Source organism: Euprymna scolopes, chromosome 2 (assembly GCF_053919585.1).
Source record: "Euprymna scolopes isolate OS-2025 chromosome 2, ASM5391958v1, whole genome shotgun sequence".
Lineage (NCBI taxonomy): Eukaryota > Metazoa > Mollusca > Cephalopoda > Sepiida > Sepiolidae > Euprymna > Euprymna scolopes.
This window is the reverse complement of record NC_136483.1, coordinates 111,799,850-111,827,306: the sequence shown is the minus strand read 5'-3', so window position 1 is coordinate 111,827,306 and position 27,457 is coordinate 111,799,850. Positions and strand designations below refer to the sequence as shown.

The 27,457-nt window shown below is 33.6% G+C and overlaps 1 protein-coding gene across 1 annotated transcript in view; it reads right to left on the bottom strand.

Annotated features, from left to right (window-relative positions):
- Window positions 1-8,810: 8,810 nt before the first annotated feature.
- LOC145294239 (DNA-(apurinic or apyrimidinic site) endonuclease 2-like) overlaps window positions 8,811-27,457 on the bottom strand; it is a 39,180-nt gene continuing 20,533 nt past the window's right edge. The window contains exons 5-6 of the mRNA XM_080141344.1: window positions 27,167-27,236; window positions 8,811-10,585 (exon numbers count right to left, since the gene is read on the bottom strand). Coding sequence (XP_079997470.1) covers window positions 9,401-10,585; window positions 27,167-27,236 — 1,255 coding nt within the window. The 3' untranslated portion in view covers window positions 8,811-9,400. The remainder of the gene's footprint in view (window positions 10,586-27,166; window positions 27,237-27,457) is intronic.

The following is a 27,457-nucleotide window of genomic DNA, read 5'->3' as shown; positions in this document are numbered from 1 at the left end:
AAAACAACGTGTTTTAAAGAGTCGATGTTGTCTCGCATTTTCATTAGTTTTGTATGCTGTAAAAAAATTTTTTTTTAATATTAGCAATTTATTTGAAGCTTCTTCTTTTGATTGGTAAAAAACTTAGGATGATAATATTGAATTAAATTATAGTTACATCGTGTTAAATACAGGGGAGGGCACTTACTTTGCTGAATGGAGATATCCACGAGTGACTACCGGTGTTTAGCGGTGTCAAGAAGCAACTAATGGACTATCCGTGATGACGTCAGCAGATTAAATTATTTTTGCCCACCGGCCATCTTGTCTTTTAAGACGGTCTTGCTAACGCTTATTTCTGCAGAATTTCTTACAATATATATATCTTGATGGACATATAAAACTAGTGAATTTATCCAGTTTTGTCTGGTATCAAACATGTTGATGACGTCTTTGCTTCTTATAAATTAAATATAACCAGTTTTCCCTCAATTGGAGAAAACAAGAATTGAGATTTGGGACATTTTGCAGTGAAGTTGACTAAACCTAAAGTGATAAAAAGAGAGAGAGAGATGCAATAAATAAATGTTACCAAAGGCAAGATAAGTTAATTTTCTACTTTAACTATATAAAGGTTTGTGTGTGTGTGTGTGTGTGTGTGTGTGTGTGTGTGTGTGTGTGTGTGTGTGTGTGTGTTTTACCTTATTTAAAAGCGTTTTTTTACTGAAATAAAAATGTTGGTGGCAACGACAACATGTTAGAATGAAAAAAAAAAAAGATGGCAATAGCTGACTGCAAGAGGCTTCGAGAATCACTCAAAAATCGAAAGTTAAACCAAAATACAGCTGATTAAATATACAGCTCACTTGAACATAAAATTTTTGTCAAATTATTATCTGTACTGCGGTTTAATTTTCGATTTTTGAATGATCTAAGGGTCTAATGTGGTCAACTGTTTTTTTTTCTCTCCATCCTAACATTGTATCTTTGACACGATTTTTATTGCAGTGAAAACGCTGTAAAATAATTAAAACAATTAGGTAAATAAGTTATTTTGCCTTTATTTGTTGCATTTTTTTATCTTTTAGCCTCTTCATTGCAAAATACACAATATTTATGACATACATGTGACAGATCACTGAAATTGCAATTTCAGATATACGCTAACAGACCAACAAAAATGCAATTTTATACTTACTCAAAGAAACCAACGGAAATGCAATTTTAGATATATGTAGAGAGACCAGGGAAAATGCAATTTAAGTGTTACACAGACACACCAACGAAAACACAATTCATTAAAAAACGATTTAAAATAATTAAAACACAAAGAAAATTTTACCAATTATTTAAAATAGTAACATACTTTTCCTTTGTAACATTTATTTATTGCATATTTGTTTTTTCCCTTACCTCTTTTAGTTTTTTCACTGAAAATACCCAATATTTCACGCAGACATGTGACAGACTGACAAAAATGCAATTTCAGACTTATGTAGACAGAACAATAAAAATGTCATTTTAAACTTAGACGAACAAAATGCAATTTTAGACTTACTCGGTCATTTGTTGCATATGTTTGTTGCATTTTTCTCAGTCTATCCGCATAAGGCTGAAATTGTATTTTTGTCAGTCTGTCAGCGTATGTCTAAAAGGCGATGAATAAGTATGATTTTACAAGCACTTTTGTTTGGTGGTGCTTTGACATTTGGTTAATTCTTAGTGATAATGTAAGTACTTTTCTTTTTACTATTTTTTCATCATGAATTTAACCAAAGTAAAACTCCATGTGTTATTTGGTTTAAGAGTGACGATCATTGAAAAAAAAATTCACAAAGAAAAATAATAGCATTGTCAGTAAATAATTAACTCTACTGCATTTGCTATGAGTTATTTGTTATTTTTTTTCTTTATATTTAACATTTCTGAACTGTTAGCTATACTCTGATGCTATTTCAAACCTAATTATATGCAATCAACAGACATAATTAAAAAATATAAATACAAGGTTTATGGGGAAATGATAACTGAATTAACTGTACCAGACATTTTTTTTTTTTTTGGTAAATGTGCAAGTTTTCATCAAAAAGTCATTTCAAGCATAAATGTCAATATTTTTCTTAAATCAACCCGATGCATATTTTCAATTCAATAACTTTTTGGCATTCATTTAATTTCACATTTATTTTTAAAACTAATATCATTTTAAAACTAATATTATTTTTAAAACTAATATAAAATTAATAGTATCATATCACACATAAAATTATCCTTCATTCCATTTAGAGTTTCAGTCCTGCAAGGTATTACAAAAATATAAATAAATAAATAGATTATTTCGTCGAAGTTTTCATATTTTTTATCTTTATTTTTGGAATCCTTTGAGATAAGGCTTAATAATTCGTGCACTCATTTTTTTGTGGACTATTATCCTCATCTTCATAATTGTTGTTGTTTCACCGCATTTTAGCCAACTCATCCTCTGGCCTTCTTCATGGCCTGTGGGGCAGTGGATAGAGGCATTGAGTCTTTACGGTTACAGATGAGTATTGTCTGAAGATAGTGGTTTCAATCTTACTCAAGCAGGCTAGAGAATTCGTTGGCCAAAACATGGTGAGACAACTATGGAAGGCAGTAATTACTGGAGATATGGTGACAAGACTTTGCATTTCTATCATGCTGCGATTAATCACCTGAAGAAGGACAGCGGATGAGTTGGCTGAAATGTGGCGAAATAACTATGAAGATGAGGATAACAGTCTGCAAACAGAATGAATGCACAAATAAAATAAAAAAACATTAAAATTGCTGACTTGTTTACAAAGAAACCAAAGTATATTCTGGTTGATTTGTTTTTGTAATTATATGGGTTTTTTTACATTTGAATTTGTTATATTTTGTTTTGTCATATTGCATTTTTCGTTTCAAATAAATATTCTACAATAAATAAAAAATTGATTCAATATGTAATCATCAAAGTTACATTCACACGAGAAACACAGACACACACGTTATATTATCTCATATGTTTATTGATATATATATATTTAACACGATGCATTAAAATATAATATGGATCAAAAGTGATCTGATGAAAATCAAAAAAAAAAAAAAAAGAGTCAACATCCGGATTCATCATTCTCTGGTCGTCTTTGCCTCTCTGGCAAGCAAGGATTGGTCAAGTATGGAACTGCAAATCCATAAAGTGAAGATAACAACAGCACTTCTACACAAGAACAATTGTCACTCCTTTGTGTGTTCCTGGTGAAACCTTCCCCGACTTTGTATGCAACTGTTGACCCTTTACACTTTGGTTTTACACTACTTCAGGTATAAAAAAATAACTATGGCCCAACAATCCTGAGACATGATCTTTAAGAGCTTTATGTAGAAACCCAATTCGCTTAATAAAAATAATTAAAAAAAAAAAAGATAGTTTATTGAGTAAGGTTCCTAGACATTTGTATATTCTATTTTGTTTTTTTTGTTTTGTTTTACTTTAAAAGTTAAATTTTGAAACTTTCGATTTGGTGTTTTTGTAAGTTCTTAGATTTGATTTTTTTTTTTCCGATATAGATACACACACACATACACACATATATATATATATATATATATATATATATATATATATATGATGATTGCTACTTCTTGACAGAAGCTTGGCATCTCTCCAGGTTGATGTCGGGTGTCCATGTGTACATGAATTGCTCTTTGCCCAGCTAAACTCTTGCATAATTGTTCATGGATATGGCAGGGAAACTTGCCAGTATTTGCTGGTACTTGTAGAGGGACTATATTCTATATTATGCACCTTCGAGTGCCGTGTCAAGCTATTTGCAGATTTATATACCAATCCGCAGCAACAACAATACTTGAGGAGGCTGGGTGGCAGCACATCCTCATAAAATTGTTAGTCTTGTTTAATTTTGTTTTATTCTACTTCGGTTAGTTTTAAGAGATCAAGGGGTTAATCCCTCCTAGAGTTAACACTTGATTCTGTTATGATTTAAATTTATATCCAAAGACTCTTAAGAATATACGCTGTTCCTTTTATGGTTGCTACTTGTATTTTGTTACAGCTTCGTCTTTCAAGGATTGCTTCTGAGTATTCCTGAAGATTCTTTTTTTATTAAGCCAGTTGCTCCTATCACAACCGGTATAATGTTTATTTCTTTCAGAGACCATGTCGTTTTTAGATCATTTTATTTTTAGGTCCTGATATTTTGTTATCTTTTCCCCGTTGAACTCTATTAAGGCGAAAATCATTTGGGACAGTAACATCAATATTGAGCACAGTTCTTTCAGGCTTGTTCCATATTACAATGTCTGGCTTGATGGTCTTGTCTTTTATGTATATTTGCCCACCTGCATGTCTTTGTCATAGAACACAGTCACTTTTCCGTTCACCAAACCAGTTTTAGAAAGAAGAAATTTGCCACAGATTGTACATTTCAATTCTTGTTGAAAGTCAGCAGTAACTGCAAATTCATCCTGCTTTCTGAGAGCATGTTTCAATAATGCTTACTTAACATGCTTTTCTGCATCCTTCAATGATTAATTCTTTCCACTTGTTTCGAGATTATATATATATATACACACACACACACAGCTGTAATTTATAATTAACTAGCGAGGGGTACCCGGCGTTGCCCGGATGTTTTTCGGTGTGTGAAAAAAAAGAGGTGGGTTTGAAAAAAAAAGGAAGGTTTTACGACGCGCAGTTGGAAAATAGTAAAGTGTGAAAAAAGAAACAGGTACTCGTTTTTGATTGACGTGACGGCGATTTTGTGCGGGGGCAGTTTTTAATGAGGTCAATTGTTTGTTTTGAAAAACCCGCGCTGTCGACATTGAACAAACTGGCTCTGGGCCTGTGATTAGAGTCGAGTTTCGCTTTTGTTTATACCGAAAAGCAAATGTAACGCGTGCCGATGCGGGAAATGTGGAATAATTAAGGTTTGAAAGTGAATAAAATTAAATAGACAGGCGAGGTCCGTGGGTAACTCTGAGATATTACAATTTATGGATGATATAAACAGTTTTAAGAAGTTGCGAAGCGAGCGAGCGCTTTTCCAAAAGAAGCCTTTTGCAGACATCGCGGAAAAGCGAACATACATACACACATACATTTTCGCTTTTATATATATAGACTATACAAGTCATTCATCTCTCCTTGACCTATTTATGTATTTTTATTGTCACTATCAGTTGATTCAATCACTAATATTTTTTAATGTCTCTGCGAGCATTTACAGAAAAGGTGACACATCTAATTTACATGTGTGTGTATGTACACACCACAAATACATATGTAAATTAGATGGTAAAATACTGCCTCTTTACTTGTATATTAAAATAAGTTTGTTACCTTGCTGATACCATTGGAGCACAGAGTGGAGCAGGTGTTCACATGACTGCAAGAATTAGAAGCAGATGAAAACTTCTGTCATTACTAACCAGCTGAGCATAATTATTGAAAACTAAGGGAAGAATCTATCAAGCATCTGTACGGAAATGAAACCTGGGCAGTGAGAATTAAGAAATGATTCGAGAATGATATGATGGATGTGTAATGTAAGTCTTAAAAAAAAAATAAAATAAAAATTTAAAAAAGACTTAGACTTAGCTCTAGTGATGTTAGAAAAAGATTAAATACAGACAGTATAGAGAGATGTGCGGAGAACAGGAGACTGTTGGTATATTCATGTTAATAAAAAAAAATAGATAAAAGTTCTTGGGTTAGTAGATGTAGGACAGCTGAGGTAACAGGTTCAGTTTACAGGGGATAGTCAAGCAAAATATGGGAGGAAGTGATATAAATTGAACCTGAGAGAAAAGGGGATAAATAAAGACCTAGTCAAAGATAGATTGATTTAGAATCAAGTTCTTGAAACTGCCCAATGCATGCCAGGATGATGAATAAGGATAATACAGACACACAGCTGTATATTCATCTAGCTGCATATTCTGTGTGTAAATGCTGAGTTGGATTTTTTTTTTTTTTTAACAAAATAGTCACCACTAGTTATAGTTATACAAGAAGAATGTCTGAAAAGATTTGTCGAAACAGAATAGTGACAATGACTCAAGTACCTCTGAAACAGAATGCATATGGGCACATGAGAGGATCAATAGTAGCCAGGGGCTGGTTAACAAAGATATTAGCAGCAGCAGTAGCTGTTAAAGCATGTATGCAAATTAGCAGGTGTGCGCAAACTTGCATCACAAGAAAAGGAGAGAAAAATACACCACATGGTTGAGAGAAGATCGACATGCAAATATGAGGACAAGAAAGCACTGGATGGTGGCAGCATCAGGTGGCGGGGAGACAGACTTTTAAAAAGCATGTGTGTGTGTGTATGCGTGCAAAAAGACTTTGGAAATATAATGAAATGCGTTGTTTTAGAAGAAGTTGCAGGGAAAAGAAAAGGGCATCCCCTACTAGGCTACGAAGTATACTTTGAACTGTCAAGGCAAGATAAGGTGCTTCTAGAAGCTTCTGCTCAGATGTGGCAACAGTACTCCATCCTTGGTAGTACTTAACTCTTATACAGGTAGATTTTTGTTTCTTTTCTATTTGTTTTATTTGTTTGTTCCTATGCAGCGGTACCAGACTGCGTTTGGGTCAGAGAGGTTTGAACTATAATGACACAGTAAAAAAAAAAAAAGCACCGGCCATGTTACATATCTAGTAGTGTTACAGACAGATATCTTGGAAAATGTCTTGTTGTTATATTTTAACTAATCTTTAAATATGTTTAAATTCCTCTAAAATATTTTGTAATTTGATCGAAAATAAATTGAGATAATCCACATAATAAAACTGAATGCAGGTGTGTCTGGTCCAATCGGCAATATGTAGAAGAGGAGGTGGGAGGAGAAGAATAAATAAGATTAACTAAAAGGCAGAGTGGTAGTCAGAGTTGGCTGCAGTTTTTGTTTCAATTACACTTGAATTTCTGGATGTCAGTACAGTTGAGAAAGCAAAATCCTGGAAGGGAGTTCCAAAGTCTAGCAGTTCTGGGGAAGAAACTATTGGAGTATAAGGCCTTCTTACACCTAGGGATCTCTACTGTAAAGGGGTGGGATTTAGCTGCTTGTTGGGTTTATCAGGGGTATTTACGTTGAGGGGGTACAAGTGCCTGCTTGTCAGAACATTCCCCATTAAAATACTTGTAGAACAGGCAGAGGGATGCAACATTTCGTCGGTGGGACAAAGGCTGAAGCCGAGATGACAGTTCAGAACCTATCAGGTTGGCGACTCTCTTTTGAACCCTGTCCAGAAGTGAGAGACAAGTAGCAGATGCACCAGCCCAAATGTGACAACAGTACTCCATGGCGAATGGTGGCCTTATAGATGGCCAGGATACTTTCAGGCATAAGTAGCTTTCTAGCACAGTAAACAGCCCACCTTCTTTGCAGCAGCCTTGGCAATGCTTTCAATGTATCTATTCCAGTTCATGTTCCTTGAGAACGTTGGTTTGATGTGTAAATTATGAAATTAAAACATTTCTCTATCTTTGTTAAAATGTTTTTAACTACTGAGGGCATGACACCAATGATTTCGATGATCGCTTTTATAACCACAGTTATAATAATCAACCAATCAAAAGCTTCAAAAGTTATTATAAAAAATGTTGAATTTTGGATTCAATCGGCATCAGTCTCTGTCTCGAAACGACTCAAAATCAGGACTGCATCGATTCTTCGCCAACATCTTTGTTACTAAGAATTACTCAACACTCGAGATCATGACTGCATTGATTCTTCGTCGATTTGATTTACTGCTGCCATCTTTGTTCAACATAATGTCTCAACACTTAACATCTCCATCTTTGATGGAATATGTTATACAATCATGTTTAACAACTTCTGTTTATCTCATTAAAAGTTATTTATGTTCAAAAAAGGGATGGGAGGGGGGTGTTTAAGTTTGAAAAAGTAATAATATTTTTAAACTAATATTTTATTTACCTTTTAAAAGTCGAATTAATATTTTATTTAGCTTTTAGAATATTTTTTTGTAATGCTAAAACACTGTAACATTTCTTTAGTAGTGTGTATTTGTGCTTATGTCAGTAACAATAGCAATGGTTTTGTCTTCTTTTTGTTATCGATTATGAGAGGTATTCCAAAAGTAATGTCTCCTATTTTTTATTCCATCTGAATGGATCAGAGGGGATTGCAAATTGCATTGTTATGAGGACTGAACTTAGACCCGGAAGTTTCATCTCTCTGTTGCAGATATTTATGGTGTGTGACTCTAAGAAAGCAATCCCTGTCCTGGACATGCATCAGAAGCAGAGATTCATCATTGAATTCCTGGCAAAAGTGCATTGAAGACGGTGATGACTATGTAGAAAAATAAATTCTGGAGCACAACAAATAATTTGTTTTAATAGAATCACTCCCATCTTTATAGCTTTTCAACATGATGAGTTAAAAAAAAGTAGAAGGCTTTACTTTTTGAAAGAATCTTTGTAGTTTCGCTTTATCGATTTTAAGTAATGAATAGAAATTAAACTGCAACATAATAAGCTAGTAAATACTTATGATGAAATCGTGATTAAATAGAAAATTCCCACTGTCATGGCCACCAAATCTGAAATTAGAAATTTCAATAAGTATTAATGAAAAAAAAATTCCCCCATTTTTGCCATTTTTTTTTTTTTTTTGATAGTTTGACTTGAACAATTTGTTTACTTATTAATAAATATAATATCAAACTATTTTTTATAACCACAATTTTTCTTCTTTTTTTTTTTTAAATAATTTGATTATTAACCAAATATTGTTATACTACAAAATAACAAACAATTATCAACAAATAATAAATTCAAACATTTTTTTTTTTATAAATGAAAATTTTTCTTCACAAAAGTAAAAAAATATTACAAATTAACATTTTTATATAGCCTAACAAAATAAAAATACAAGTAATGGCGTATCCAACATAGAATATTGCCAAAATAATTGTCAAATATATTGGATTTTTTTTTTATTATTAACACCAGTCAAAATTTTTGATTTCGGATTTAACAACCATGAAGGAGTGCAAATTTTCTATTTAACTTAAAGCATTAAAATGTGAACTGTTTAAATGCAATAAAATATGGTTAATGTACATATTAGACTATGATTAGAATCGCATGTCTATACATCTCAGAATTTGACAAATAACAAACTATAACCAATGGTAGATGTGGAAATAATGGGACGATGATGACTAAAATCCAAGAAAAAATAATTGGGTATTGACTGACGTAAGATGAAGACGTTTTCAAAAATCTTATTAACTGAACAATTTTGATCTGTGATCTGATCAGCTGTAGAAGTTGAAACCTGTTTTCAATCATATAACCACTAAAAATGGTTTTATATAAGTGCATGTATGCAATCAATAATATTTTCAAAAGGTCATTTATTTTTTCATATCTTTAACCCAGACAAAATAATTACAGCGAGCCTCAGGATTTCCTGGTGCCCCCTCTGAACGTGCACAGGTGTAAAACTGTTTGCCTCGATTCACCCCTGCCTTCTTGACCGTCCGAAGTACACAAAGTTCTTTATGTTGAGAACACAATGGAGCAGGAGGTGGACCCTTCATCAATAACTTCCAAGCGGATACCTGAGTGTCATTGGATTTTTGGGAATTTTGTGACTCTGGTTGCGAACACTCAGACAATCCTATATTATCGGATTGCGACCGTTCTAAAGAAATGTCTCCATTGGAAGACATATTGAACTGTTCACTGGCTTTCTTTTTTATGGATGAGTCAAATTGAAAGTCGGGACTTATAGCTACAGGCAAAGATGGCGAGCTCTCTGAAGAGGTTTTCGAGAAAGGAGATTTTGTAGTCGTCGTCATCGAATTATTCTTATTAAAAAATCCCATAAGACTTGTCTGTTTTTCGGATTTGTTTCCGCTAGAAAGTTTTTGGCTTTTTTTCTTGAATTGGTTTTCATATTCCGATATCGACTGCCGCTTCAAACTAGACATCGGTAGAACTAAGCTTTTCGGAGGTTTAGATATAGGACTAGCATTTTTTTTACTCTTGCTGTCATTGTCGACATCAACGCTGTCAGAAAGTAACTTATCAGAGAAATTCTTACAAACTGGAGTCTTTTTCTCAAATGTCCGTTCTGATAATCCAGCAGATTTTGTGAAAAACATTGACAACTTTTGCTGCTGCCCTGCAAACTCGGGCATCAACTTAGCACAATGACTCGGCCGACGAATTGCAGTGACAACACTAAAATCAAAGGTTGCTCTGACCGGACAATGGTCAGACCCTTGCACCATAGACATAACAGTACAGTCGGTTAGAGTAGTTAGGGCTAAGTCAGAATCACACAGGATATAGTCAAGGCGTCGACCAAAATTAGTCTGCCGAGCTCCAGTTAGCAGGCACCAATTTGTGTAGGCCTCTGCCTGATTGGGATTAAGATGACGGAATGTATCAACAAACATGCCTCCTGTAACATGTGAGGGTAACACAGACAATTCGGTAAGCTTGGCTTGTTTTTTATCAAGGTCTGGGTCACGTTGTTGGGGTCTCATCATCTGGTTCAGCCAAAGGCGGCTGGGTAAGGAATTAGATCCACCCTACAAAAAAAATATATATATTATTAAAAAAATGAAAACTTAATTAAATGATAGATATGAGTGCACTACTGATAAAAACAAAACAAAAATCAATAATTTGGATCATTCAGAATACTGTTTTGATCTTGGATTTTATTATCATGTTTAGGCCAAGATAACCACCAACCTTCATTAGATCAGGAATCTTTCTGTAGAAATCAAGAATCTTTTATCTGAACAGATATCAGACACAGATATGGTGTAATAGATAAAAGTGTTATGTAACAATCAGTTCTAAGTGAGTCATTTGGAGGCTGAAGGTTCAATCCTCACTACAGGTGATACTAAGAATAAAATTACAAATTACTTGAGACTTTTACATGGTCATAAGTTACTGCTGTGGGTTACATTCAAAATTCTGTACAGACAACTAAGTTTAACCAAACATACTTGATAAAGTCAGAGATTACATCAGGCAAAACGGTGTGAGAATAACATTCAATAATACAAATTAAAAATTCTCATCTGAAAAATTTTGAAACAAAATTCAGTAAGTAAATTAAATTATTAAATTTTAATATAAGATAATAAAAAAGTGGAATTAGTCATTTTGAACTCAATTGAATTTCTCATTGGTTGAAAAGCTTTCTTGAATCGAATTTGTAAATTTTACAAAATATGTAAAAGGCACCGTATTATTTTGTCTCCTATAACAGCAAAACTGAATGCGTGAAAATTTTTACCAATTGACTGAAAACTTTGAAAAAAAAAAAAATAAATAAATAAAAATAAAAAATACAATAATTATGCTCCAATTCAACTAATCTAAAATAGCAAACTAAAGGTACTAAAATTACCCCACTCAAAACTAGGATATTGTTTGCTTGCACATTGTATATTTTAGCCGGTAGTAGGAAGAGAGAATACGACAAGTGGTGGACTGATGGGAATAAAAGGGATACTAGTCATGATAAAAGTAGTAATAGTAGCAATGTAAGAAAAGAACCGTAAAAGTATGAAATAAATGAATGACATAAACTAAGAAAAGGAAAATAGAAGCAGCATTTGTGTAGTGGTGAAGATTGCATGAGAAAAGAAGTGGTGGAAGGTGGGGAATATCTGCTACAATTACTAGAAAAAAAAGGTTAGATTATTCTGCCACTCTAGAAAGCATTTCATTCCTGACATAATACTCCACCTCTATCCAAATACTTCCTAAGATGGACTATACTGCCATATTTGGAAAGGTGATGCACTTTTTTCTGTCTCAACAAAATCGACTCCACAATCTAGTGGTGGTGGGAGAGGGGTTGATCTCTTCTCATTCTTACAGCCTTTTTCAAACGTGCCTGTAGGGCAGTTGATAGAGACGTTGAATATTTATGGTTCCAGATGAGCATTGTCTGAAGATAGAAGTTTCAATCCTATCCAAAACCGGCCAGAGGCTTACTTGGCCAAAATGTGGTGAGACGACAACAACTACGGATGGCAGTGATTGCTGAGAATGCAGTTAGGAGACTCAAAGTTCCTATCCGTCGCGGTTACCACCTGATGAAGGCCAGAGGAATAGTTGGCCGAAACGTCGTGAAACAACAACTAATAAAGATGAGAATAATAGTCTGCAATAAATAAATTAATATACAACATGGCCGTCTTCAAGTCTAATCTAAACAAATGAAGGTGACAGTCATCATCCAACTTATGATCTCTTTAAAAAAAAAAAAAAGTTATATATATATATATATATATATATATATATATATATATATATATATATATGCAAAATTCAAAATTTAACAGTTTTAAATACCAAAAACAAGTGCAGTATCTCTTTCAATAAATAAACATATCTATTAAAATTAAATTTGATATTTCGATTCATAACAGAATCTCCATCAGGAAGAACAAACTTTTTTCCTTTGTACAATGATCGTGATGGTAATGCCTGGCATGTTTTCCTTCAGATGTTGGAGACATATAGTATTTAAATATCCGATATAGTAGAAACACCAATCTAGTATGTATTTGTTAAGTAATAAAAAGTCTATTATTAATTTGAAGGAAAACGTGTCAGGCATTACCATCACAATCATGATACGTAAAAAAAAGGAAAACATTTTTTTACATTTGGATTTTCCTGATGAAGATTCTGTTATGAATCGAAATATCGAATTTAATTTTTATAAATATGTTTATTTATTAAAAACATTCTGCACTTGTTTTTGGCCTTTAAAATGGTTAAAGTTTGAATTTTGCATTCTATATCAACAGTGCTTCTAACAGTAGACTTTTAATTACTTTATATATATATATATATATATATATATATATATATATATATATATATATATATATATATATATACGATAATAGTCGCAGAAGAAGCAGAAACAGAAAGAAAATATGAGAATGGGATCTATAATATAAATTTCACTTGTCTGTTTAAATGTATGTATGTATGTCTGCCTAAAACTTTCAACAGAGGCGACGGATTTTCACAAGATCAGTATCGTTTTGAAGCTCGACCCTTCGGACGACAAATATCAAAAAATAGCAAAAAACATTAATGCCTTCGCTTTCAACTGGGCAGTTTTCTACAAAAAGGGTCAGTTTTTTTTTTGGGGGGGGGGGGTTGCGTCGCTATTTTTGCAAGTCCTACTGGTTGGAATGATTTTACTAATTTCAATGTTCCAAAATTCCGGTTGTGTCATGGAGTAGGGGGAAGACGTCAGATTTTCTTTAACTTTCTTTTGTGCCTTCGTGTCATGGGTTCAAGCCTGCCTGTCTGCCTACTACCACTTTTTTTTTTTTTTTTTGCTCAACACACACCTCCAAACACCTGGGCAACGTTGAGCACCCGGGCTAGTAAATAAATATAAGGAAAATAAGAATAAAACAAGGAAACAAAATGTTTATCTACCAAGTTGATCTTAAATATTGTATAATCAATCCATTATATTATCATTTTCAGTCCCCCACCCCTAATTTCTGGCTCCCATCTTATCTCGCAATTACTTATAACGTCACCAACTAACCTTCGGAAGAAACCCCCCCCCCCATCCGATTTTGTTTTATATCATAAGTTGCTTAAAACGTGATTAGTTAAAGTTCAGAATAAAATCACGCTTTCTCTTAACGGTTAATTTAAAAAAAAAATCTTCTGAACGCTATTAAAAGTTAAATTCTTCACTAGTTTGGAGACGGAATGCGTTGTTGTGATAAGTGATTTTCTCTATTAATTCGCACTTTTTATTTTAAGATTCAAATATTAATAACTACATTTTATTTCAGTATTTAATTTATGTATTTTTGTTGTATTAAATGCTAGCTTTAATTTTTTTTTTTTTTTTCTCGTCCATAAATGTTTATCTACCAAGTTGATCTTAAATATTGTATAATCAATCCATTATATTATCATTTTCAGTCCCCCACCCCTAATTTCTGGCTCCCATCTTATCTCGCAATTACTTATAACGTCACCAACTAACCTTCGGAAGAAACCCCCCCCCCATCCGATTTTGTTTTATATCATAAGTTGCTTAAAACGTGATTAGTTAAAGTTCAGAATAAAATCACGCTTTCTCTTAACGGTTAATTTAAAAAAAAAAAATCTTCTGAACGCTATTAAAAGTTAAATTCTTCACTAGTTTGGAGACGGAATGCGTTGTTGTGATAAGTGATTTTCTCTATTAATTCGCACTTTTTATTTTAAGATTCAAATATTAATAACTACATTTTATTTCAGTATTTAATTTATGTATTTTTGTTGTATTAAATGCTAGCTTTAATTTTTTTTTTTTTTTTTTTTTTTTTCTCGTCCATAAATGTTTATCTACCAAGTTGATCTTAAATATTGTATAATCAATCCATTATATTATCATTTTCAGTCCCCCACCCCTAATTTCTGGCTCCCATCTTATCTCGCAATTACTTATAACGTCACCAACTAACCTTCGGAAGAAACCCCCCCCCCCCATCCGATTTTGTTTTATATCATAAGTTGCTTAAAACGTGATTAGTTAAAGTTCAGAATAAAATCACGCTTTCTCTTAACGGTTAATTTAAAAAAAAAATCTTCTGAACGCTATTAAAAGTTAAATTCTTCACTAGTTTGGAGACGGAATGCGTTGTTGTGATAAGTGATTTTCTCTATTAATTCGCACTTTTTATTTTAAGATTCAAATATTAATAACTACATTTTATTTCAGTATTTAATTTATGTATTTTTGTTGTATTAAATGCTAGCTTTAATTTTTTTTTTTTTTTCTCGTCCATAAATGTTTATCTACCAAGTTGATCTTAAATATTGTATAATCAATCCATTATATTATCATTTTCAGTCCCCCACCCCTAATTTCTGGCTCCCATCTTATCTCGCAATTACTTATAACGTCACCAACTAACCTTCGGAAGAACCCCCCCCCCCATCCGATTTTGTTTTATATCATAAGTTGCTTAAAACGTGATTAGTTAAAGTTCAGAATAAAATCACGCTTTCTCTTAACGGTTAATTTAAAAAAAAAATCTTCTGAACGCTATTAAAAGTTAAATTCTTCACTAGTTTGGAGACGGAATGCGTTGTTGTGATAAGTGATTTTCTCTATTAATTCGCACTTTTTATTTTAAGATTCAAATATTAATAACTACATTTTATTTCAGTATTTAATTTATGTATTTCTGTTGTATTAAATGCTAGCTTTAATTTTTTTTTTTTTTTTTTTTTTTTTTTCTCGTCCATAAATGTTTATCTACCAAGTTGATCTTAAATATTGTATAATCAATCCATTATATTATCATTTTCAGTCCCCCACCCCTAATTTCTGGCTCCCATCTTATCTCGCAATTACTTATAACGTCACCAACTAACCTTCGGAAGAAACCCCCCCCCCATCCGATTTTGTTTTATATCATAAGTTGCTTAAAACGTGATTAGTTAAAGTTCAGAATAAAATCACGCTTTCTCTTAACGGTTAATTTAAAAAAAAAATCTTCTGAACGCTATTAAAAGTTAAATTCTTCACTAGTTTGGAGACGGAATGCGTTGTTGTGATAAGTGATTTTCTCTATTAATTCGCACTTTTTATTTTAAGATTCAAATATCAATAACTACATTTTATTTCAGTATTTAATTTATGTATTTCTGTTGTATTAAATGCTAGCTTTAATTTTTTTTTTTTTTTTTTTTTTTTTTTTTTTTTTTCTCGTCCATAAATGTTTATCTACCAAGTTGATCTTAAATATTGTATAATCAATCCATTATATTATCATTTTCAGTCCCCCACCCCTAATTTCTGGCTCCCATCTTATCTCGCAATTACTTATAACGTCACCAACTAACCTTCGGAAGAAACCCCCCCCCCATCCGATTTTGTTTTATATCATAAGTTGCTTAAAACGTGATTAGTTAAAGTTCAGAATAAAATCACGCTTTCTCTTAACGGTTAATTTAAAAAAAAAATCTTCTGAACGCTATTAAAAGTTAAATTCTTCACTAGTTTGGAGACGGAATGCGTTGTTGTGATAAGTGATTTTCTCTATTAATTCGCACTTTTTATTTTAAGATTCAAATATTAATAACTACATTTTATTTCAGTATTTAATTTATGTATTTTTGTTGTATTAAATGCTAGCTTTAATTTTTTTTTTTTTTTTTTTTTTTTTCTCGTCCATAAATGTTTATCTACCAAGTTGATCTTAAATATTGTATAATCAATCCATTATATTATCATTTTCAGTCCCCCACCCCTAATTTCTGGCTCCCATCTTATCTCGCAATTACTTATAACGTCACCAACTAACCTTCGGAAGAAACCCCCCCCCCCATCCGATTTTGTTTTATATCATAAGTTGCTTAAAACGTGATTAGTTAAAGTTCAGAATAAAATCACGCTTTCTCTTAACGGTTAATTTAAAAAAAAAATCTTCTGAACGCTATTAAAAGTTAAATTCTTCACTAGTTTGGAGACGGAATGCGTTGTTGTGATAAGTGATTTTCTCTATTAATTCGCACTTTTTATTTTAAGATTCAAATATTAATAACTACATTTTATTTCAGTATTTAATTTATGTATTTCTGTTGTATTAAATGCTAGCTTTAATTTTTTTTTTTTTTTTTTTTTTTTTTTCTCGTCCATAAATGTTTATCTACCAAGTTGATCTTAAATATTGTATAATCAATCCATTATATTATCATTTTCAGTCCCCCACCCCTAATTTCTGGCTCCCATCTTATCTCGCAATTACTTATAACGTCACCAACTAACCTTCGGAAGAAACCCCCCCCCCCCATCCGATTTTGTTTTATATCATAAGTTGCTTAAAACGTGATTAGTTAAAGTTCAGAATAAAATCACGCTTTCTCTTAACGGTTAATTTTAAAAAAAAATCTTCTGAACGCTATTAAAAGTTAAATTCTTCACTAGTTTGGAGACGGAATGCGTTGTTGTGATAAGTGATTTTCTCTATTAATTCGCACTTTTTATTTTAAGATTCAAATATTAATAACTACATTTTATTTCAGTATTTAATTTATGTATTTCTGTTGTATTAAATGCTAGCTTTAATTTTTTTTTTTTTTTTTTTTTTTTTTTTTTTTTTTCTCGTCCATAAATGTTTATCTACCAAGTTGATCTTAAATATTGTATAATCAATCCATTATATTATCATTTTCAGTCCCCCACCCCTAATTTCTGGCTCCCATCTTATCTCGCAATTACTTATAACGTCACCAACTAACCTTCGGAAGAAACCCCCCCCCATCCGATTTTGTTTTATATCATAAGTTGCTTAAAACGTGATTAGTTAAAGTTCAGAATAAAATCACGCTTTCTCTTAACGGTTAATTTAAAAAAAAAATCTTCTGAACGCTATTAAAAGTTAAATTCTTCACTAGTTTGGAGACGGAATGCGTTGTTGTGATAAGTGATTTTCTCTATTAATTCGCACTTTTTATTTTAAGATTCAAATATTAATAACTACATTTTATTTCAGTATTTAATTTATGTATTTCTGTTGTATTAAATGCTAGCTTTAATTTTTTTTTTTTTTTTTTTTTTTTCTCGTCCATAAATGTTTATTTATCTACCGAGTTGATTGCAAAAATAGATTACCTAATTGTACTCATTTTTAGTTCGTGGGAGGGGAATCTATCACCATACTTTCCCTTAAACAGGTCCGTTGGACTTTTATTAAGTACAATACTTAATAGTTATTTTATTTTTTATTTTTTTTAATGGAGAGTAGAAAACGCATTGTGGATGCGTTATCGGCAGCTCCTGTTACTCTCGCTTCTTCTTATTTGTCCCTCAGTCCTCATTTTTAAATGAGTGATTTTTCTGACAAAGGGAGAAGAAAAAGCTGTTTTCTAGGTTGGCAGTATTTTTGCGCGAACAGTTGGCAGAGTTGGTGGAAATTTTCTGTTTCTATGTCTATCCTTGTAGCCATGTCACTAGTAAGGGTGCTGGAGGTAAACGTTTTGTCTGGGCTGACGTTATCCGCCTGATAGTCAGGGACCCGAACCTTGGATTAACCACTAAGGAGGCTGTCCTATCAGCAGGTGCAAAGTACTGGGGCTGCTGTATTGCCATTTGGTGAATGGAATCTGGACCATGCAGTAGCTTCTGGTGGGGCCTCTCGATGCCATACTAGTGGGTAATTGTTACGGCTTTACCTTATCATGTGGTACAAAAAAAAAAAAAAAAAAAATTCTTCGTTTCTTTTTCTCTCTTAGTTTCCCCTCTCTGTCCTGCTCTAAGTAAATCTGTCGACCTAGTCCACAAATTCCAAAATTTCATCATGACAAGTTTCAAGAAAAAATACACGATTAAACCCGGTTCTCCAACTTCCAACGTAGACCCCTACTACCATGTCTCCTTCTCCAACATCAGGGGTCTACGTTCTAACCTTCCAGAGGTTGAAACCCAATTACAGGAGACTAAACCAGACCTTTTATTTTTAAGTGAAACTGGCATTGGACAGGCTATTTCCCTTGATGAGTTTGCAATTACAGGATACTCTAACTTAACTTCTAAATCTGACCCCCAAGATCGCCATGGGCATGGAATATGTGCCTATATTAAAGATAGCTTTCCATGTGGGAGGGACATCTCCAGGGAAGATCCTAACTTACCTTATATGTGCTTCCGGGTTGCTTTAGCTCACACTACTGCATTTATATTTACTCTCTATCGCCCCCACAACAGCGGAGTTACTATCTTTCAAAGCATATCTGAGAAAATTGACCAAGTCCTTTCTACTTATCCTTCAGCTAACATTCACGTATGTGGAGACTTCAATGTTCACAACGTCGAATGGTTGACCCACTCAAACAAGACCGATGATGAGGGGAGGTTCTGTCATGATTTCTCCATTGCCTATGACCTCACTCAGATTGTTCAGGAACCTACCCGTGTGCCCGATAATGACGGCCAGTATGCGAGCCTACTAGACCTTTTTCTCACAACTTGCCCTGAACTATGTTCAGTTTCTGTTCTGTCGCCTCTTGGATCTTCCGACCACTCTGTTGTATCAATTAAGATAAAAATGAAATGTAATAAGTCCCCAGACGTACCTCTTCATCGTACAGTATATCGATACACTAAGGCTGACTGGGATAGCTTCCGTACATTTATATCTGATCTACCTCTGCATTCCATGTTTAAAAAGGATGTGTCCTCTATAGTATTAGACCTAACTGAATGGTTAATTGTAGGTATTGACCATTTCATACCCTCTAAAAAATTTCAGCAAAAACCTAACAGCCAGCCATGGTTCTCTCCAGAATGTGCTGCTGCCATTGCGCACAGAAATCACTTTTTCCACTGCTTCAAACGTAATAGATGTATGGAAACTAAAGCCGTTTTCAGGACTGCCAGCAACCATTGTAAGAAAGTAATAAGGAACGCAAGAGAGTTGTATGCTCAATCTGTTAAGTCCAAAGTAGCTGAGCAGCGGCTTGGTTCCCACCAGTTTTGGCAAATAGCAAACAGAATCCTGAACAGAAGCGTGTGCTCCATCCCAACTATTATCAATGGATCTGAGGTAATCTCGTCAGCATCAGACAAAGCCAAACTCTTTGTCAAGAACTTTGCAGCTAATTCTACCCTTTGCGACCAAGACCGCCAACCCCCAATATTTCCTCTTGTATCAGAAAACACGCTATGTGATATACGTATATCTGTACGTGATGTTGCCAAGCTAATCAAAAACCTTGATTCCAGTAAAGCAACTGGCCCTGATGGTATTCCAATTATAGTACTCAAAAAACTTCAACCTGAACTAGCGCCCATACTTACAAAACTGTTTAAACGTTGTCTTAAGGAGAATAGTTTCCCATCTCCCTGGAAAATCTCATCAGTATGCCCTGTATTTAAGAATTCAGGTGATCGCTCATCCCCCTCTCAGTACAGGCCAATAAGTCTCCTGTGCGTCATGAGTAAGTTGCTAGAATCTGTATTAAATACAGAAGTAATCAAACATCTCAACAAAAATAACCTTCTTAGTGACACTCAATATGGTTTCCGTTCTGCTAGATCCACAGCAGATGTCCTTACAGTTATATCGCATAGGATTAGCAAATCTCTCGACGGTGGCAATCTTTCTAGGGCAATTGCTCTTGACATATCTAAAGCCTTTGATAGGGTATGGCATAAAGGTTTACTTCATAAGATCGCTAGCTATGGTATAGCTGGAAAAGTCTTCTCAATTATTAAATCATTTCTTTCTGATAGATTCATAAGAGTAGTAGTTGAGGGGCAAAAATCAGAAGCTCACAATATTAATGCCGGTGTCCCTCAGGGATCCATCCTGGGCCCAACTCTTTTCCTGATCTACATTAATGATCTTCCAAATCATATCCTTACATCATTTGTAGACATTTATGCTGACGACACTACCATTTATGGTACCACATCTAAGACAGTAAACGACCAAGTTCTCTCCAATTCTCTCTCCTCTGATCTTGAGCACGTAGTACAATGGGGAAAGGAGTGGCTGGTTACTTTTAATGCATCTAAAACCAAGCTTCTCTCTTTACATCATCAACATTCTAATCCACATTTGTCATCAATTGAAATGAATGGCTCTCGTCTTCAGGAGGCCTCAAGTTTTGACAAGCTTCTGGGCTTGACCATTACTCCTGATCTTAAATGGAACACGTATATCAAATCTGTTGCCAAGGCCGCTGGAAAAATGGTGGGATCTTTCTATCGATCCAGTAGATATCTCACTGCTGATGCTATTCTCTATCTATATAAGAGCCAGGTACGTCCAAGGATGGAATACTGTTGCCACATCTGGGCAGGAGCTGCTAGAAAGAACTTGTCCTGCCTTGATAGAGTTCAAAATAGACTTCGTAGCCTCGTAGGAGATGTCCTTTTCTCCTCCTTGCAACCTCTATCTCACAGAAGAGATGTTGCGAGTTTGTCTCTGATGTATCGTTATTTTCATGGAAAGTGTTCAACTGAGCTTCAATCTATGGTCCCCCCTCGCCAAACTTTCACAAGAAACACTCGTCTAGCTGTAAACACTATCAATAATTTCCCCCACTCTTTATCTGTGCCTAAACCTAAACGTAGATTCCATGAACAAAGCTTCTTTCTTAGAACTGCACGCCTGTGGAATTGTCTTCCGTTTTCCTGCTTTCCGGCTGACTACAATATGGTTTTGTTCAAGTTTAAAGTAAATAAGTTCTTGATGAGCCGTTCCATATAAGTTATTAAATTTACCAAATTTTCATTACTAATGATTACTATATTGACCAACTTCTACTGTACACTCTTTAACCCTTATCCTTGAGTGGCCTCTGGGCCTTGATAATGTGGTGATGCCTTTGTAAAAAAAAAAAAAAAAAAAAAAAAAAAAAAAGTAGAACCAACAGATTATAGATCGGCTAATAACTAGAAAAAAGCAATGGAGTTAGCGATTATTTCCGCATATATACACATTTCAAATGTTAAGATTACTAGCGTATAGTAACTCGATATGGTTCTTCAACAACAACAAGATAAAACAATATTTATTTATTTATTAATCTTTCATCGCATTATTTTCAGTTCACTTAACTATGATTTTACATATATATATCAAAGAGAGAGATTCATGTCCACTTTTATACAGTTCTTTCCCGATATTTAAAAACATTTTTAAGATAAATTCTTGACAATCGAAAGGGAGGGTTTAAATGTTCAAGGGAATGAACTCAAGATATTTATCCTAGAGTTATTTCCCCTGAAAATTTCAGTCAAAATTAAAGTTGCTTTTATTTTTTACTAAACGCAATTACACTTACTAAAGAAATACATATAAAACCTTATTAAGTTATATCTAGTATTATACAGCGTTCCAGTGTTTAGACATGGAAACTGGAATGTAGTATGGAGATAGGAAGCATACAAATGCGATAGAAAAGGAATAATCAAAAAGTTTTAAAAATTACATTTACATAAAGCAAAAGTATATTAAAATTGGAATGCAATATTGAAAGATATTAAAAAAGGAGTGAAGAAATTAACAAAAAGAATAACAGATTAGAGTTAACAGGGAAACATTGGAAAAATCATTGTTTTTAATTCCTTTTTAGGGTTTTTTATATAAGTCGTTTTCTTTTGTTTTTTGGGGTTTTTTTAATACAAAATTTACTTACTGCTACAGTATGCTGGCAGAAAACTGAAAATGTGTGAAATGAAATGATTAAAAGGTCAAATGATTAAAAAACGCACTTAATTTTAGCTGCAAGCCAGTTTCTACATATGTTGTTTGTTTCCCAAGATGTTTGGGAAAACCAGCTCCCCATATAAAGGTGAGTGTCGTAATGAATAGCAATTGTCTGATATAACGAATTTTGGTCGCATTGATCAAACTTCGTTGTTTTCTGGACGTCCCGAGCACAAGTGCCAGAGAGGCGAATTTTGCTACAGTTCAGTTTCGCTTATATACAACAAAGAAACATGCGGAGAGTAAACATATCGCAAAAATAGTGTGTAAATGTCGCCCAAATAAAAGATACATACCACCCCTTTTTGTAAATCAGACATATTATAATCTAGGTAGCATATAAGAGTTTCTAAGAAAGAGTTACCGCCTCAAGCGTCCCCCCCCCTCCAAAAGCCTTTGCCAGACATACACAAAAAATGCACACCCTAACACACATTTTGGCTTTTATATACTAGCAAGAGTATCCGGCATTGCCCGGGAGTTTGGAACCTGAAGCCCTGAGGCAAAGTTGGAAAAAAAACATTAACCGCTCGGCCAGCAAGAAAGAGTAAGTGAAAGATGTTTGAATTTATTTAAGTAGAATTGACAGGTGCCCGTTTAATGGGGTCAAATAGAAGTCGCGGAGTTAAGATTTACAACACCGTAAGCAATGGCTATTCAGTAGTTAACATTTTCTGCAGGTCAGTTTTTAATGAGGTGAAAACCCAACTTTGCAGCTCCCCCGTTTATTAGGGGAGTGTTGTCCAAATGAAAGCAATCGTCTGATATGACAGTGAAAAGCCAACATTGACCAAACATTTACATCGCTTTCTGGAAACCAACTGGCCAATTCGAATCCAGTTTCGCTTTTTTTTATACCGAATAGCTAAAGAAACACGCAGTGATCTAAAAATCTGGAAAAAATAGCGTTTAAAAGTCGGACAAATTAAATACACGCACGACCCCTGTTGTTAAGTCATACATATTATCATCTAGACAGCATATAAAAGTTTTAAGAAGGAGTGAGCCGACCTAGAAGTCGCAGGAAAAAAGCCTTTGGCGGACGGACACACACACACACTTTCACTTTTATATATATACTAGCTGTACCCTGCCACGCGTTGCTGTGGCTCAAATTGGCGCAATGGAAAAAGTTCCAAAATGAGAAAAAGCATGTTTCTTATAGGTTTAATTTTCCATTTTGCATGGGTACACAGTTTTTGTTGTTCCATTTTCTTAGCTGATATAGAGATTTTCCGGTTTGGGGACTCTTGAATACGTAATATAAATTGTCCATGTGAAAAAACAGTCAGTGTGTAACTGTAAGGCCCACAATTGTAAAGATTGTTCCCTGTGCTTTGTTGATGGTTATTGCAAATGACAATAAAATTGGAAAGTTCAATTTCCTAATGTGTAATGATGTATCCGGTGGAATCATAAGAATGCATGGAATGAAGATATATTCATCTGTGAAAAGTCCTGTTAAGATTGTTGTTTCTATGATATTGTTTGTTAATTTTTTTTTTACTGCAAGCTATGTGCCATTGCAAAGCTTGAATTGGTTTATATTTAACAACATGATAATTAGTACACCAAATTTCAGTTGCAATACATGCGGTGGCATCCCTGGCAAATATAGCTGTTGGATAATTAACCATTTTATCTGCTTTCACAACAGTGTCGATGGATTTGTATTTGACTACCTCACTTGGAATTTTACATTGAATAATAGCGTTAAGTTCATGGGCATATTTGTATTGACCTGCAAGAATAGCTCATTCACTCAGTCAAATTGAATTCTTATAATTTGAATATCTGCAAAAACCTTTTAAACTAACTATTCTTTTGATGAAATAAAATTACAGAAATTACAGAAGTTAAAAGTCAAAGAATTTTGCCCTTAACTCTGATCAGCTGGCACTTTTTTGTACCCAATTTCCCACAAGTGATGCAAAAGTTTTTGTGCGGATCGAACAGTCGGCAACTGGACATGCATATTTTGAGTTAAGTTTAATGCCTTCACATGGAACAAAAAAGTAGAGTATTTGAGGCAAGCATTTATTTCATCTGCTGGTGTTGATTGAAGAATAACAGGTAACATTTGTCTGAAATCTCCTGCAAGCAATATTACTGCATTCCCAAATGGTCTGACATTGCCACGCAAATCTTGCAAGGATCGACCAAGAGCCTCAAGTGATTTTTGCGTACCATTGTGCATTCATCCTAAAAAATAAGTTTGCATTTCTGCAATATTTTTCCCCATATTGGGTGTTTTGGAGATGTCGAACATGAGATTTTTGAAAAATTGAATGTTTTAAAGTAGAATAAATAATTCTTCTACTTGGCAGCAAGGTCGCAGGTATTCCTCATGCAGCAAGGGCTAAGGCTATGTCATTTTGTTACCAATGGCTGCCAAAATCAATTTAATTAGAAAGGTTTTACCAGTTACTTCTGGTGCTGTTCAAGGTAGCAGTAATTTCCAAATAACTTCTATTCTCACAGTCAGTAAATTAGGTGACTAAAATAGGATTTATCCATGTTTTGACAATGCCTTATTCACTGTAATTAATTTAGGAGACTAAAATAGGATAAGAGATTAGAGATGGACAGATAGAGAGGAAGATATATAGATAGAAAAGAGAAAGTGAGAGGAAAATAGAGAAAGAGAAGGAGATAGAGGGATAAAGGGATTGATAGATAAACAGAGAGAGGGGGAGAGTTAGAAACAGAGAGGGATGAGACAGAGGAAAGGAGAGAGATAGAGGGAATTAGAGAGAGAAAGGGGCTCAAAGAGAGATGGAGAGGGTGGTATAGAGAGAAAGATAGATTGAGAGAGGGAAAGGGAGAGAGAGGATAGAGAGAGATATTAAGAGAGGAAGAGAGAAACAGAAGGTGAACTACACTTCACCGTTTGTTTCCTCGTTCAGTAGAGAAGAAATCTTTCGAGACTGAGGCAATTTTAATGTTTTGTTATTATCCAGAGTACCCCTTTTTTTTGGGGGGGGGGGGGCTAGACTTTCCTCACATTAGAAACCGACCGGGTTATCTGTACTTTCACTTAACAAATTAATAAAAGAAAAACATATTGTAAAATTTGAATTTAACATGAAAATACTATTTTAAAAAATAGCACGATAACATAAGTGCCACTTTAGGTACTCCTTGGACATTGAGTTCCATGGCGACCAGCATAATTATTTAATGGTCGCTCCCTTAGCCCCCCCCCTACTCAAGGCTAATGCATGCGCACGTAACATTTTTTTTATTTACTGATGTTGGCTTAGTAACTAAACGATTTATTGATAATTTCGTAACCCTTAAATGCATGCTGGAAGATTTAAATTGGTTCATTATTGTTGTAATGAAAAAAAAAAGTTTCATTCAACACAAAACCAAAAACACATATTAATGATAAATGATTTATTATTGTATTCATTGAAATTTACTAATTTTTAAATAAAAAAGTAAAAAAAAAAAGTTAATAAAAAAATAGTTGCTTATGTGCGCATAAAAAACTTTCTTTTTTTTTAGATTAGGTCCACCTTGGAATCACCCCCCCCCCTCCCAACCAGCTTCCGGAATAAACACCACTTTTGCAAAATTTAACTGATATTTGTTGTCAGCATACCCACCCGAAAATACTATTAAAAAAAAAAAGGAGGGGTTCAGTGCCGTGGCAGAGAAGTAGATTTATTTATCAATAAAAGCTGCGGAGAAGTAAATTTATTTATCAATAAAAGTCGTCATTTAAAAAAGAAAATTGTGGAGGTGGACCTAAATGTAAATATTTACCCAAAAAATTATCCCGAAGTTTATTGCAAAAACGTTTTGTTTTCGCACTATTCAACAAATTGTTCATCCGCGCATGTAAATTAAAAAATATTTGTAAAAGTGAGAAGTTATGATTTAGTTTTTTTTTTAATTTATTTATTCATTTATTTTTTTTTTTACATTAGGTCCACCTCCACAAATGTTAAGAACGGCTTTCAGAATAAACACCCTCAACCTCTCCATGTTAACAATGGATTTCGGAATAAACACCATGGGGGGGGGGGGGGGGATATTTAAAAAAAAAGTCGATAAAAGTCGTCATTTAAAAAGAAATTTAAAATCAAATGTTTGTAAAAGTGAGAAATTATCAATAAATGTTTAGTAACATTTTTTGGTGCTAATGCAGAGAGTGATCCGCGCTATTTTTTAAATCGTGTTTTTTTTTTTATTCCAACCAATCTTATATCGAAAAACAAAAAAATTCAAAAAGCAAGCGACAAACTTTTTTGGGGGCCTTATATAATAAAGAAAAAATGTGTAAATTAAAAAATTTGGAAGATAAACAAATGAATTATGTTTTTTTTTTGTTTTTTTTTTACTTACTAAACAGAAAATGAAATCTTTCGTCAATTCGTGGCTGTGAAATGAATCGAACCGGAAGTTCAGTTTTATCAACAGAACAGATTCGCACCACGGTTAAAAAAATATATTTATTTTATTTAATATTTTAATAATTCGCAAGGTAAATTTATTTTAATAACAAAAACATGCCTCGACTCTAAAGATGGGTTGTCTGAAAATTTCAAATAAATTGGTAGCGTAGAAATATGGTTTTATTCATTTGGAACGAACCAAATTTACATTTTTATATATATAGATAGAGAGAGAGATGTATAAAAATCCTCCACAGAAGATAAGAGAAGTGGCAATAAAATCAAAATAATATGGTGTTATGAGCATAATGAAAAAGTACAGAGTAGTGATTCTCATTCAATCCCCGGGCAATGTCGGTACACTGGCTAGAAATAAATAAAATTTTACAACTGAGTAAGAGAACTCTGATATACAAATATATTGTTTTATTTAGACAAGGAAGTAGGTAATATTTAAAGAAAATAAAACAAAAAAAAACATGTTTACCTGAGATTCCGGTTCACAGTGATCGAGGCATCGATGTGTCGTGTTGATGTCCCCAAGGATGATAACATGACTAGTATAAAACAACATAAAAAAATTGTTACAATTAAAAACAAAATATATAAGAAAAAAAAAAAGATCTATAAATCATCATCACCATCATCATCATAATTGGTTTAATATTAGTTTTGCATACTGGCATGTGTTGGGTGGCTTTTAGGAATTTCATTTCCAAACAAACCTATTCCAGACAAGGTCTTTATTTATCCATCTTTCTCTTAAATCCATCCTTAT